General features: G+C 57.7%; 2 protein-coding genes across 6 annotated transcripts in view; one reads left to right on the forward strand and one right to left on the reverse strand.

The window, feature by feature from the left end:
• Positions 1-1,099, forward strand: part of SPEN (spen family transcriptional repressor) — a 79,588-nt gene extending 78,489 nt beyond the window's left edge. For all 3 annotated transcript variants that reach the window (XM_004592340.2, XM_058675650.1, XM_058675653.1), the window contains one exon: positions 560-1,099. In XM_004592340.2, coding sequence (XP_004592397.2) covers positions 560-691 — 132 coding nt within the window. In that variant the 3' untranslated portion in view covers positions 692-1,099. The remainder of the gene's footprint in view (positions 1-559) is intronic.
• A 1,680-nt stretch (positions 1,100-2,779) lies between these two features.
• ZBTB17 (zinc finger and BTB domain containing 17) overlaps positions 2,780-14,543 on the reverse strand; it is a 30,098-nt gene continuing 18,334 nt past the window's right edge. For 2 of the 3 annotated variants that reach the window (XM_058675659.1, XM_058675665.1), the window contains exons 2-15: positions 7,670-7,876; positions 7,001-7,189; positions 6,362-6,499; positions 6,007-6,132; positions 5,329-5,564; positions 5,097-5,239; positions 4,693-4,996; positions 4,532-4,619; positions 4,325-4,441; positions 4,106-4,226; positions 3,772-3,902; positions 3,441-3,650; positions 3,250-3,339; positions 2,780-3,169 (exon numbers count right to left, since the gene is read on the reverse strand). In XM_058675659.1, coding sequence (XP_058531642.1) covers positions 2,886-3,169; positions 3,250-3,339; positions 3,441-3,650; positions 3,772-3,902; positions 4,106-4,226; positions 4,325-4,441; positions 4,532-4,619; positions 4,693-4,996; positions 5,097-5,239; positions 5,329-5,564; positions 6,007-6,132; positions 6,362-6,499; positions 7,001-7,189; positions 7,670-7,876 — 2,384 coding nt within the window. In that variant the 3' untranslated portion in view covers positions 2,780-2,885. The remainder of the gene's footprint in view (positions 3,170-3,249; positions 3,340-3,440; positions 3,651-3,771; positions 3,903-4,105; positions 4,227-4,324; positions 4,442-4,531; positions 4,620-4,692; positions 4,997-5,096; positions 5,240-5,328; positions 5,565-6,006; positions 6,133-6,361; positions 6,500-7,000; positions 7,190-7,669; positions 7,877-14,543) is intronic. The other variant, XM_004592338.2, reaches the window with a different exon arrangement.

The following is a 14,543-nucleotide window of genomic DNA, read 5'->3' on the forward strand; positions in this document are numbered from 1 at the left end:
TGCTTTCCCAGAACACAAGCAGGGAGCTGGATGGGAAGTGGAGCTGCCGGGATTAGAACCGGCGCCCATATGGGATCCCAGGGCTTTCAAGGCCAGGACTTTAGCTGCTAGGCCACGCCGCCGGGCCCGAGCCCAGGATTTCATCAGGGTCGCTCCCTGTCTCCCCATGAGTATCTGAGCTGCTGCACCTGCTGCCTCCCAGGAAGTTCCTTAGCCTGAATCTGGACAGGAAGCAGAGCCAGATTCGAGCCCTGGCACTGGGATAGGAGGTACCAGTGTCCCGAGAGCCCAGAGCCAGCTGCTGTGGACACACAGAAACCTGTCCCCAGAGGGTTTTCTTAAACCTCATCTCTAGAGGCCCCAGTGGGGGACACGAGGTATTGTGTTCAATCGTCAGACACAGTTCAGGCCTTTTCTGGTAGGTGTGGTCAAGGAGATGCCAGATGGTTGGGGGAGTGGCTCAGCCTGTCCCGGCTTCCCCTGTTGGAACCACAGTGAACATGTGGGGTGGGTGGTGCAAAAACAGAGGTTGCTACCTTTCTCTCCACCGTCCCCCCAGCCCGCCTACGTGCTGCAGATCTTCCCGCCCTGCGAGTTCTCCGAGAGTCACCTCTCCCGGCTGGCCCCAGACCTCCTGGCCAGCATCTCCAACATTTCTCCCCACCTCATGATTGTCATTGCCTCGGTGTGAGCCCCTGGATGGTCCCCACCTTTGGGTACGTTCTCAAGGCTCTGCAGTGAAACGGAACCAGTGGACAGCGCGGCCAGGCCAGAAGCAGCTGCTGAAGGGGAGGACTCCACTGCCAGATGCCAGCCTCCTGCTCCCGCGCCTGCGGACAGACCTCTGGGCAGTGGTGCTGCTACGTGTATGTTTACCTGATGCTCTAGCCCAAGGACACAGATGATCAACCGCTGGCCTGGCAGGCGCCTTGGGACTGGGGTTCTCTCTCTTCTTTTTGAAGAAAAGGAACAGGGCAGTGGAATTACATTGTTTTTGTTTTTAAGAAACAAGAAACAGAACTGCCTTTGCACTAAATTAGTGACTTGGACTTTGCACAGTGAAGACGGGCTGTGACTGGGTGTTGAACACGGCAAGGACTCCACACTTCTGCCGGGACCTTGGGGTCAAGGAACATTTCATTTCATTTCTTTTTTTTTTTGGTCCCCTTCCCTCCCTTTCCCTTGCTGATTCGGATGTCACCTTCCTGGATCTTCCTGCTGCCACCATCTTTGACTCACCGGGATGTACAGTTTACAATTGGAAAGAGCAAACAGGATTTTCTTGGTGGGATATGCAGAACATGGGATGTATGTGTATATATAAATATATAATATATATAAATATATATAATACTGACTTAAAATCAGATTCCCTGACATACGTTTTTTTTAATCTGTGCCAAAAATGTGTTTTCAGAGAAGATCTTATTTTCATACTCAGACTTTGTATAAGTGCGCTTTGGTACGGCCGGGCCCTGCTCCTGCCGCGTGGAAGCGTCATGCAGCACCTGTACAGAAGGACTGGCGACCCCTCCTCCCGCTAGCCTGGACCTCTCCAACTTCCTAACACTTATTAATTTATGAAACTTTCTCAGCACAGTTTTGTTCCGTGTGTCCAATGGATTACAAACTTTATTAAAAAATACAAAACATGTCAGGTGTGAATGCGACTGTCAGTTGGGTTGGGGGGTCCAATGGTCCCTTGGCTTAGGGGAGCCACAGTGCCCCCCCCACCTCAAGTATATGGAATGTTTCCTTTTCTGCTGCTTTTATAAACTAAAGACATTTTTGTCAAAAACGCCAAACTCTTAACTTTTTGAATGTTGTTTTTGAAACATCAAGGTGGTGACTGTTAACAATGGGGAAGGCACTTCGCGACTTGTAGACTGTATACCGCCCCATCCCTCCGCACAGAGTTAGCTCAGAAACCGCAGCAGGCCCCGGGTCTCCTCTCCGACACCTTTCCTCCCTCCGGGCGAGGACTGAACCTAGTGCCTTCCCTGAGGCACAGCTTGGTCCTTTCTCCTGGCAGGAGGGGGTGGACTCAACATGAGACAGGGAGCACAGAGCTGGTGGTCTCACGTGCAGAGTGTCACGGGGGCTTTGGGTCTGAGATGACATAGACAAGCGGCTGTGTGCATGCTCCCTCCTGTACGTGCAGCACTGATTCCGCTGCCTGGGGCCCCTGCCGCCAGCCCCAACACCACATCCAGGCTTCTAGCTGGCCTGCTTCTGCATCCTCATTCGGTTGCAGGAAAGCAAGCATTCTTTAGGGCTAGCATGGACTGACCTTGGTCCTTGGGCCAGGGATCACTGGTGAGGCAAGCACCCCGCCCTCCTGATTGCCCAGACTTAACAGAGCCCAGCAGGTAGCCGGCTGGCCCTGGCTCTCCTTTCTACCTTGCTGCTCCTCTGAAGGAGACATGACTTCCGGGACAGAGCCACTATGGCTTGGGTTGGCTCCAGAAGGGGGCTGGGCTCTCTGGGCCAGCCCCTACAACTCCTCCCCCACCTTTTGAGTCCACTGGGCAGAAGAGGGCAAAGTCACTGTTGGGATGGGGGTCTGCCCCGATTGCAGCGGGTGAGAGAGAACTCTGACTACACCCTCAGTAAAGCAGGCAGCTTGGTCCTAGAGGTCCTGGGGTTCCAGTGTCACTTTGAAGGAGGACTGGCCTGACGATCCCAAGAAGGCCAGTCCGTGGGTGGAGTAGCCCTGGCATCAGCCGTAGCTGCTGTATGTCTACCTCCCCATCCTCCCACAGGGACCTACAAGCAACAATTAGAAAATAATCAAATTTATTCTCTCTAGGGAATGGGGCCACCCTTCTCAGTTGTGGGGCACCATCCATCCTTAAATAAACAGGAGAAGGGCTGGGGCTGTCCGCTCACTCCGCAGGTGGTGGGCACTCAGGTGCGGTTGGTGGTGTCCCCGCCAGCGCAGGCTGGCCCTCAGCCCCATCCCGAGGGCGGAAGACCAGCTCCCCGGCCTGTAGCACTGGCCCGGCTGGCCATGTGCTGCCTGGGCCGTACTGCTGGTAGAAGTCCGCATCTGTCTGGAACATGACCAGGGCCTGGGCTGTGTGGATGCGCACGTGCTGTGCCAAGCTGTTGGCATCCAGGAACTTGTCCCCACAGGAGTCGCAGGCGTAGAGGATGTGGGTGTTGGGGTCTGTGGAGGTGGGAGCTGCTGTCAGAGTCGGCAGGGCCCTCGGGGCCACCAGGAGTTCACACCCCAGGCGTCCCCCTCACCTTCTTCTTGCACTTGTTTCACGGCTTTGCTGATCTCGGCTTTCAGGACTTCTGTTTCATCTGCGGTCACTGCGGCTCCCACAGGCACTACTGTGGGCAGAACAACAGGGCCTAAGGCAGATGCCACGGGTGCCTATCCCATCCCTGCCAGCCCAAAGGTAAGGCGTGCGGCCTGCCTCTGCCACCCATACCTGTGAGCTGAGTGACGGCCGTGGCCGCCAATGCCTCCGTGGCCAGCGTGACCATGTCGTCCACAGTGACCACGCTCACCTCCCCACCCTCATCCGGCTCCAGGATCTTGATGCCCGCCTTGCCCTGGTGCACCGTCTTCACGTGGGAGCGCAGGTTGTCCACCCGGTTGAAGCCACGCCCACACTTGTCACACAGGTAAGGCTTCTCTCCTGGAGAGGAGGCAGGGATCTCTGCTGCCCTGGGGAAGGGACGGCCTGGCGGGGGCGGGGGTGCCAGCAGAGCTAGGGGCCACCTGCGGCAGGGGCCACGGGCAGGCAGCTGCACACTCACCCGTGTGGATGATGATGTGCTTGGACAGGTCCCCCACGTTCACAAAAGCCTTGCTGCACACGCTGCATTTGTGTGGGCGGATGTTGTCATGGTGGCGGATGTGATTGGCCAGCTGGCTGGACTGGACGAATCTGCAGGGCCACAGGGGGGCAGGGCTCACATCCAACTGCGCAAGCCCAGGACCAAGGGAGCTGGGTGGAGCCTCCCACCAACTCTAGGAGCCTGGGGAGGGCCTGGGTTGGGACAGCAGTCTGCCAGGTTTCCAACCAAGCCTGTTTTCCCGGGACCCCACGACACCCAGGGCACGGGAGGGGAGAGCCAGGGCAGCAGGCACCTCTTGCCGCAGCGCTCGCAGACGTAGGGCTTCTCGCCAGTGTGCTGGCGCACGTGGGCGATGAGGGAGCTGGCCTGGGTGAAGGCCTTGCCACACATCACACACTGGCAGGGCTTCTCACCTGGGCACAGATGGGACAGGAGCAGGGGCTGGTACCCAGCTCTCACGCCCCACGCCCCTTCCCCCAGCCCCGAGGCGATGCGGGGCCTGCTCACCCACCAGTGTGGATCCGGACGTGCCGCTGCAGCGCCCCTGGGTCGGCAAACTGCCGCTGACAGTGGATGCACACGTAGGGCTTCTCCCCGCTGTGGATGCGCAGGTGCCGCTTGAGGTTCCCTGTGGGGGGAGAGAGGGCGGGCCTGGTGTGGGAGCCCCGAGGTGGCCAGGAGCAGGCCAGGAGGGCAGCATGGACAGTCGCACGCCTACCTGAGGTGGTGAACTGCTTCCCGCACTCTCGGCACTTGAGGGGCCCATCCGCAATGTGGATCTTTAGGTGGGCCTTCAGGTTCCCCACCTGTGTGCGGTGTGGGGTCAGGCCAGCGCAGAGGGGCAGCCCCCCACACCCAGGGCGGGGGCAGTCTGCGCACCTGGTTGAACTTCTTGTCGCAGTGCGGGCACTTGTGCTCCTTGTCGGTGTCGTGTGTCTCCAGGTGGCGCATCTTGGACGTGGGGTCGGAGAAGGAGCGGCCGCAGTAGTCGCACTGGTAGGGCTTTTCGCCGCTGTGCACCAGCTGGTGCCGCTTGAGGTTGCCGGAGGTGGTGAAGAGCTTGCCGCAGTCCTCGCAGCGGTAGCGCGCCTCGCCCGAGTGCCGCTTCTTGTGCAGGTTGAGCAGGCTGACGAGCCGGTAGCTCTTGCCACACTCGTCGCAGCCATAGGGCTTCAGCGGGCTGCTTGGTCAGAAAGGAGACGGAGAGAGGGCTCACCGGGCTGCCAGGGCACCAGGGTGGCAGGGCGATGCCCGCAGGGCAAGGTGGCCGCCGGAGCAGGTACCTGTGTGTCTTCTCATGGGCCTTGCAGGCAGCAGGGTCCGAGAAAGCCTTGCTGCACTCCCGGCATGAGAAGGGCTTCTCGCCGGTATGGATGCGGATGTGGCGCTTGAAGTTGCCCGTGTGCGTGAACTCCTTGCCACAGTCCTGTGGGTGCAGCGGGGGGGGGGGGGGGCATGAGGGCGCGGGGCACAGGGGCTGGGTGGGGAGGGCCGGCGCTGCCTGCGGCCCCGCACCTCACACTTGTGGATGACCGAGCCGTAGGCCTTGGACTCGGTGCGGTCGCCATAGGAGCCTGTGCGCAGACCTCGAGCCTCAGTGCCAAGTTCCTGCCCAGAGTCGGTGCCGGCCGACTCGCTCTCTTCGGGGGCCTCCCCATTCTCCAGCGGCACCCCTTCTTCCTTGACCGCAGCAGGCCCTGCAGCCGCCTCCTCTCCTTCTTCCCCCTTCCTGGCTGGCTCTACCTCCATTTCTGCCAAGAGAAGGGCAGGTGGTGGTGAGGAATCTGAGAGCATGCCGTGGCCTCCACAGAGACTGAGCTCAGAACACCCAGACCCTGGGGCCTGGTGTGCCAGGTAGGCAGGGGCTGTGGCAGCATCTGGGTGTGGGGAGTGGATGGTCCTTGGCACTGCCCAGAGACAACAAGCTGAGGATCTGTGTCCTGGCATGTGCCACTCAGGGGATGTAGAGACAGGGCCTTGGTCAGCCAGACAGGCACTGTTGGCCAACAGGCCCTGGGAGGCGCTGTGGCATACCAGCAGGTGCATCTGCACTGGCAGAAACGTGACCATGACGCGTGACCAAGACACAGATCCTCAGATGCAACAAGAATGAGTCTGTTCAAGGGGAGGTGGACACAGGCAGCAGAGGCTGGTCGGAGGACATGCGGGAGGAGGGCCTGCTCTGGCCACTACCTTGCTCGGAGCTCTCGGACAAGGCGGCCTCTGCTTCGGCGGCAGCCATGCCGCTCGTGGGATCTGGCTTGAGCTCCACAGGTGGTGGTTCCCGGGGGGCATCGGCCTTTTCTGTCGGCTCTGCACCTGGAGGGAGGTTGAGGCATGATTGGGACCCTCTGTGGATGGGCCAGTCCACTCTCCTGGGCCAGCCAGACCCCTAGTGGGGGCTGTGGCCCTTCTGGAAGCAGCCCCTTGCTACACTAGGGCCTAAGGTGACAGCAGGTGACAGCAGGTGCCAGGCCAGGCCTTGTAACTTCCTGCTGCCACTTCCCCCATTCAGGGTGGCTTGCACGGCCTCAGTGTCGCAACTCACCGCTGGCTGCACTCTCGGCCTGGCCTCCTCGCTCCTCCTTCAGCTCCCGGCCTGGGCCGGAGGGCGGGCTGCGTCCAGCCTGGTCCAGCCTGCTCAGCATGGCAGTGGCGGTTTTCTCTTTTGCTCTCTTTTCCCCTCCTGGAGGTGGAACAGGACAGACCTGCCATTTCCCATCAAGTGCCCATTACTTGGAAGGCCGAGGCAGCCCACAACCTGCTAGCTCTTCAGGATCTTCCCAGGGCTAGAGCTAAGGCACCTGCTCTAACAGCAACAGTCCCCACATCCTTGGGAGTGACACGGATGCAAATCAGAGGACAGAGCTTGGAGGGAGAGGACCAGTCCCCTGAGGTGACAAGGAGGAACCTGGCCCCAGCGGGTAGGCCCGGGGCAGCAGAGGGTGCAGGAGCAGGCCTGTCCTTGTGCACAGCCCTGAGCCAGCACCACCAACGACCTCGGGGAGGGGCAGGCGAAGGGGGCTCTTCCAGCCTCTGCCTAACCCCACCAGCACCCCACCCCAAGTCAGGGCCAGCTTAGGACATGGACCCAAAGGAGGGACCCCCGACAGTCAGGCACAGGTTCACCAGCCAGAGCCGGGCTTCTCTGGTCGCCTGCTTGGGAGCAGCCCACCAGCCACCTCACCTTCCACGAGGGAGGCCTCCATGCGCTCCCCAGGGCTGCTGGCTGGCTCAGCAAGTGACTTGAGTGCGTGGCAGGCTGTTATGATGTCCTGCATCTGGAGGAAGCTGGCCACAGCCAGCACGTCATCCACATTCTCAGGGCTGAGGTTCAGCTTGGCCGTGTACATGAACTCTAGCACCTGCCCCAGGCCTGCCAACAACACGGCAGCCGTCCCCATCAGCAGCAGGGGGAGATCAGCACACATTTAGCAACAGCTCAGCCTCCTGTTTCCCTTTGCCTTCTCCCGCATGCAGGTCCTCAGCCCCTCCACAGTCTTGAGAGGGTATGTGAGTACACCCATGGGACCAGGGATGAGAGTGCCTGCGCTGCACAGATGATGGGGCTGGGAACACCCACAGTGCACACCCTTCCCGAGCCCTGCCTCAGTCACCTGACACATGTCAGTTTCTGCATTTACCAATGGGAGGAACTCCCGCCCTGGCCTGTCAGCACCATCATGGCTGGGGCCTTCTGGAACGCCTCCTACCGGTTCTCCCAGTCAAAGCAGATCCCAACAGATGGTGGGAACATGGGCTGAAATTTGGTGCACCCCGCCCCCGCAGGTGCCACCCCAGGAGGGCTTGTGCAGCACTTGGCCCCTGACAAGCTGGCCCGGCCCCACCAGGGTACCTGCTGCATTACTGATGTCCAGGTGGACCACGTCCTTCTGGTCCACGAAGAGCATCTTGAAGTATTCACTGCAGGCTGCCAGCACCGCCTTGTGGGCTTTAAAGTCTACCCCGTCCACCACGAAGGTGCAGTCACAGAGCAGGCCCAGCTGCCGCTGCTGGTTTAGCTGTGCCAAGACGTGCTGGCTGTGCTGGGGGAAATCCATGGCTGTGGAGAACACAAGGCCCTGGGGTCAGCCTGCAGAGGGGACACCAGGCAGTCCTGATAGCCCACTCCAAAGGCCCAGCAGAGACACTTCAGTCCCAAAAGGGCTGCTAACTCCAGACACACACTATAAGCCAGACCAACCGGGAGCTCCTACTGCTGGATTCACTGGCCACCCTAACTGCCAAATCCAAATGCTGCCAGGGACCAGCAGTGTGTCTCTGGCCAGTTCCAGGTAACAGCATTTGCAAGTCATGCATCCCATGTGTTGCTGGCATCCCATATGGGCACTGCCCATTTGAGTCCCAGCTGCTCCACTTTCCATCCAGCTCTCTGCTTATGGCCTGGGAAGGCAGCAGAAAATGGTTCAAGTTCTTGAGTCCTTGCTCCCACGTGGAAGACCTGAGGAAGCTCCATGCTCCTAGCATCACATCAGTCAGTTCCAGCTGTCAAGGCCATTTGGGGAATGTCAAGGCCAATGGGAGACCTCTGTCTGCTCGTCCTTCTAACTGCCCTTCAAAAAAATAATCCTTAAAAATAAAAGAAAATACCAATTACTACAATCACTTCATGTAGGAAAAGATATGTTCAGTTCAATGTTATTTTGCAAAGTGTATGACAAAATCTTAGAATAAAGAACAGATGTTTTAATGGGACATATTTGGCTTTTTTTTCCCCTTAAGAAGTATGACATTTAGAGTTTTATTTATTTGAAAGGCAGAGGTGACAAGTGCCTACAACAGCCAAGGGCAAAGCTGGGAACCTCAGAGGCTGGCACCTGCTGCCTCCTGCGGTGAGCACGAGGGCTGCGTCAGACGTGGAGGAGGGACTGGAGCCAAGCACCAGTGGTCCTGAGTGGACACCTCCACCAGCCCTCCACACAGCCAGGCATGCTGGGCTGCAAAGAAACCTTTTTTCTTTTTTTTTTTTTTTTTTTTTTTTTAAGATTTGTTTTATTTTTTATTGGAAAGGCAGATTTATTGAGAAAAGGAGATACAGAGAGACAGATCTGTCCGCTGTTTTACTCCCCAGTGTAAACCAGTAGCCACAACGGCCGGTGCTGCGCTGAGCCGAAGCCAGGAGCCAGGAGCTTCTTCCAGGTCTCCCACGTGGGTACAGGGTCCCAAAGCTTTAGGCTGTCCTCAACTGCCCTCCCAGGCCACAAGCAGGGCGCTGGATGGGAGGTGGAGCAGCCACTCCAGCAGGATCCCGGAGCTGGCAAGGGAAGGATTTAGCCACTGAACAGTCGTGCTGGGCCTCTCCTTTGTTCACTTGGGTGCAGACTGGGAGGGTGGGGGAGGGCAGGGGAGAAATGCTGGGGAAGACAACACAGAACCAACCCCTCTCCCTGCACCCGCAGGCTCTGGGCCAAGTTCATGTATTCCCACAAAACCTTTCTCTAATTCATGCTCTGGAAACTACAGGGCACTGGAGTCCTCTCTGCAGGACGCTAGGGCTGCCTGGCGGCATTCCTCTGCCGAGGGCAGCCCTTACTGCTGGAAACCCCACAGCTCACATCTGTGCCCAGTGAACATGCGCAGGAAGATTTCCGGCCAAGAACCAGCTGCCCCAGAGCTGCCCGACACTCCGTGAGCATCCACGCAGCCTCCCAACTGCCTTGCCACAAGACCTCGAAACAGTAATTTTCCAGGGAAAACAAGCAAGCCCTTCTTGTCAGAAAACCAATTTCATAATGTTCCAAAACAAAATCCAGCACCCCTGTCTGACCTGCAGCTGTGAGGCGCTCTGTGCCACCTGCCCTGGAACCTGGTCCCAACCCTTCCCTGAGGCCAGGTGGGCTTGAGCCACCCGGGCTGCAGCAGGGCAGGTGACGGGAGCTGGCTGGTGCTCCCCACTCCCTGCCCCGCCTCCCTGGCAGCTCTCAGCAGCCCCTCCCTGGCTCTAACTGCCTCCCTGTTACATCAGCCTCCAGGGAGTGAGTCATGGGGCTGCCCGGAGCTGCAGTGACCATGTATGGCAGTCTGGCTGTGATGAGCTGTAGTGAGGGCCACGCCCCCCATGCTCCAGCACAGGTCAGCTCTGAAGGATGCCAAATCTAGCCACAGCACTGTGTCTGGAAATGTCATAAGTAGCGACTATACTTTTCCTGAGCTTGGGAAAGTCACCCACAAGCTTAGGGACTGTGGCTGTGGCGACAGGCCCCCTCAGCAGCAAGCTAGCTTCTAGCTCGAAGTCCAGAGCGCCAGCGACCCAGAAACACTTGCCCAGTTCCACACCCTCTGAGCGGCGCACACAGAGGGAGGGCTTCTCCATTCTGATCCTACTCCCTGTGCTGCCTGATCATGCCACAGCTCTCAGCCATGTGCTCTGAAGTCTACACAGATGAGTCCGATGCTAGCCTGCAAGTGGCAGGCCCTCCCTGTCCCTGGAAGGGCCTGTTCTGAGCCAAGCCTGCTGTACAGCACAGGCCACTGCCACAGCGGTTGCGACTGACACAGGACCCTTCACAGGGCCTTCAGCTTTCTGTCGTGTCATCAGGCACTGGGAAAAGGATGTTCCCACCTGTGACGGGAAGGAATGCCACAACACTCCTGTGCACCTGACCTGAGAGGACCCCATGTCCAGTCCACGGGGCAAACACCTGCACCAGGGTGTCTGGGCCCAGGATCCAAAGAGCATACACACCAGCCCAGAGGCAGAAGGCAACGGAGGCCCAAGCCAAACCCACTTAAGTCTCTTTTTTCTACTGTGGAAAAGGCAAGCAAACAAACAACCAGTATGCCCGGGCAAGGAGTGTGTCCAGCCTTAGTTCCCAGTCATGCTCTCTACCCTCGTGAGCACATCTCCCAGTGTAGAAAGGAAACACCAGGGCCCTGCCAGGACAAACTCCCAAGGGAGCATGTTCAGAACTTCCAGGACAGGCCCAGGTCCCTTGCTGCCCGGAGGCTGAGCTGGGAGGGTGACAACCTAGGGAGCATCAGCTGGCCCTCCCAGGTGCCTTTGGTGGAGCCTGTTCAAAGCGGATTCCTCTAGCAGAAAAACCTGATTTGCCAGACACAAGTAAGAGATTTCCACCAACAGAGACTCCAAGAACAGGTCACATGACCTTGCCTGGGACCCACGGCCTGACAAGCCTTCCTGAGACAGCAAAGCCCAGCCACACAGCTGTCTCAGCGCTGGACACTGCGGAAAGGGGATTCACATTGCTAGAGGCCTTGGGTTCATAAGAACAGTGAAGGCCCAAGGGACAGGTAGATGGCAGTTGGGTCCCCGAGCCACCCTCACCCTCTACTCCACCATGTCCAAGAGAGCAGCTGTGTGCCTAGAATGTTCTACCGAATGCTAGATGCTGGCCTAGCAGAGGCTCCTGCCCACCATGGGTGCTGGGAGAAAACTAGCAGCCCCTGGAATTCCAACAAGGAACACACCTAGAAGGGTATCTGCCCCAAGAGAACGGCTAAGAGGGAAGGAGGCAACAAGATGGGCAAGGAACAGGAAGGGAAGAAGTGGAGAGGAAGGCACAGGAAGACAAGAAAAAACAGCCCTGTTCCCAGATGGGCCAGCAGTTGCTCCAGCATTGCCCCCAGCAGGTGTGAAAGCAGCTTTGGGGGACAGGAGCAGGCGGTTTCACCTACAGAAACGGGTAAGTGGAGCGCGAGGTGGCCCCGCTGCTCTCCAGCTCTTGGGCACCAGCTGGCTGCCTGCTGGATGGCTCTCCAGGCCCCTACCTGCCCAGGTCATGTGTTAAGCTGCAGCTAGCAACACCACACCTCCAAACCTCAGCAAAAGCCCTCAAGTGACCACTGGACTTTACCCCAGAGTGGCGGGAGCCCAGCATGTGGCCTGGCCTAGAGGGGTGCAGGTAGAGTGGCCAGTGTGGAAGCTGTGGCAGGGGGCTGGCTAGCCTGAGCCTCGAAGTGGAGAGGCCTATGCTGGAGCATGGCCAACAGGAAGAGAGCCCCATGGGCAGGCTGCTCCCACGGGCCACCCTCACTCAGGCACACAGGTGGGGATCCCTTCATCTTCAGCTTGGCAGGTGATAAACAAATGTAGGTACCAGTAACTGACATCTAAGAAATACCCTAAAGACTAAGAACCACAGAGAAGCTGATCTGAACAAGCCCACAGAGCCCAGCAAACCCCAGAGCCTTGTTTTAATTTTTATTTATTTTGTATGTTTTATTTGTTTGAAAATGCAGAGAGAGAGAGAGAGAGAGAGATCCTCGATCTGCTGGTTCTCTCCCCAAGAGCCCGCAACAGCTGGAGCTGGGCCAGGCTGAAGGCAAAGCTCACCAACTCCAGCTGGCCCCCTGTGGGAGGCAGAGCCAAGGACCTGAGCTCACCTGCTGCGTCCCAGGGTGTGCCTCAACAGCAAACTGGATTGCAAGCAGGGGAGCTGGGACTCAAACAGGCACTCCAGTGTGGGATGTGGGCATCCCAGCAGTGAGGTAGCCACTGTGCCAAATGCCCATCACATGAGTTCTCGTGTTAGATGCAGAAACCCTTCATGAGCCTGTGATCCCAGCAGTGGCTTGGTTTTCATCCTTGATTGCTGGGCCAGGCCAGGAGCTTGGCTGCATCCAGCCCAGGCCCGCCTCAAAGGAAGTCGTTGGGGAATGAGAAAAGGAGGCACTGAGGGTTTGGGGATGAGGGAAGAGGACCCTTGCAGGGTAACAGATGTCACACACGGGGCCCAGACTCTGAGCCACCAGCAGGCTCCTCCCTCCACCCAGCACCCACTGTACTCCTGATGGTCAAATCTGGAAAAGCCAGCAGCGAGTGCGGCCAGCATGTGTCAGTGACTCCACACCAGTTCTAGACTGACACCTAAGGAAACTTGGAAGTTTCAGCGGCAAAAACTATAAGCCATCCCCACTGTCCTGCAGGCCCTGAGAAAGGGCTCTCCTTGGGACTAAGACCCAGTTGGCCCAATCCAGCAAGTTCCCAGTAACAACAAAATGGCACTGAGAGTCTCTTCAATATGCCAAGCCATTCAGTTCCTGGCTGGGCTCCCTCTGGTCACAAGGCACCATTTCCACAGGGTGTCCCAAGTCAGACAGTGGGACTTGAGGGCAGCTTAGCCCCACAGAGGCAGTAGAACATCTGGGGTGCCATGCGGGACCTGCCGGCAGGGAAGCCCCAGAAAAGCTTTTCCCCTAGCAAACACAGGCAACAATGCAACTCCCAGGCAGTCCCCATCTAGTGCCTGGCAGGGCCTGGCAGGGCCTGGCATGCTGTTGGTACCCAGCACCTGCTGTTAGCAGGAAGCAAAGATTCTCATTATAACTCTTTTTAGGTCAAAAAACTTATCAGATGGTCTCTACCCACCCTTTTATCCTGGGTACACTGGGTACATGCAATAAGTATTTGGTGGCTTGATCTGTTAAGACATTATAATCATAACCCATTATTCCTTCTAAATGCAATCAGAAAACACCCCTGAGCACAATTAGCAAGGAGTGAGGGAGGAGGTGGCAGCAGCAGCAGCAGCAGGTGGAGCAGCGAGCACAGAGCCCCTCAGGGCACTGTTCCACCAGGGAGGTGCTCACGGGAAAACCTAAGGGGGCTCTGGGAAAAGCTAGGGTGCTTGCCCAAGCACTAAGTGCCCCCAGAACCCAGCTCTTTCTGCAGTCAGACAGAAACCTTCCAGTCAGACTCTCAGCGGGCACAAAATGCAAGTAGCTTCTCTGACAACTGCTCACAGGGCAGCCGGGAGCCAGGAGACAGCTGATCCAGCCTGGAGAGTGGCCACATCCAGCTCCAGGCCCTGCCCTGACTCCAGCCACCCTGGGATGCCTAAGGAATGCAAGAGCAGGTGGGAGAGAGCAGCACCGGCTGCTAGCTGCGTGGTGTTCCTCATTTTGGAAACATATGAGGGACTCAGCATGCAACAACACAGGGCAAGGAGATAGGAGCTCACAGTGGGCCAGCCCTCCCATCCCCACCCCCAGCTGACAACATGCCCCTGGAGTGCATCCTAGAAATGCAAAACCTGCAGACACTCTCCTGGCCTGGAAAATTCTTCCTACAAGAGGATTGTGTTTTTTCAAGTTGAAAATCAAACTGCAAATTCTCACACTTCATCTACTTGTCAAAGTCCACCTTGACCTCGAACATCTTTTACCTGCTGTGTCACTCCCCAAAAGGCCAGAGTGGCCAGAGCTGAAGCCAGGAGCTTCTTGGGTCTCCCATGCAGGTACAGGGCCCCAGACTCTAAGGTGCACTATGCCAGCTAGCGGATTCTGGAGAAATTTCATAGAATAGTGAGATTGGCAGCAATTTCATAGAAATTTCATGGAATAGTGAGATTGGCAGCAATTCAGAACTGCTGAACTATCAAAACCACTTGAGCAGTGCCCTCGGAGCATGCCTCATGTTGGGGACACTGGGATGGGTGGGGCTTCTCCCTTTATCTCCCCCCTTACCCCAGACACACACACACACACACACACACACACACACACACACAGGAGAGGGAATGTGGAAACAATAGTCTTACCACTTTCCTGTAGCTTCCTGAAGAAGCTCCTGGCTCTGGCCCGGCCCAGTCCTAGCCATGGTGGTCAGTCAGAGACTGAGCCAGCGGATGGGAGAGCTTTGTCTTTCCCTCTATGTAACATTGCCTTTCGGGCCCGGCGGCGTGGCCTAGCGGCTAAAGTCCTCGCCTTGAAAGCCCCGGGATCCCATATGGGCACCGGTTCTAATCCCA

Source organism: Ochotona princeps, chromosome 2, assembly GCF_030435755.1.
Source record: "Ochotona princeps isolate mOchPri1 chromosome 2, mOchPri1.hap1, whole genome shotgun sequence".
Taxonomy (NCBI): domain Eukaryota; kingdom Metazoa; phylum Chordata; class Mammalia; order Lagomorpha; family Ochotonidae; genus Ochotona; species Ochotona princeps.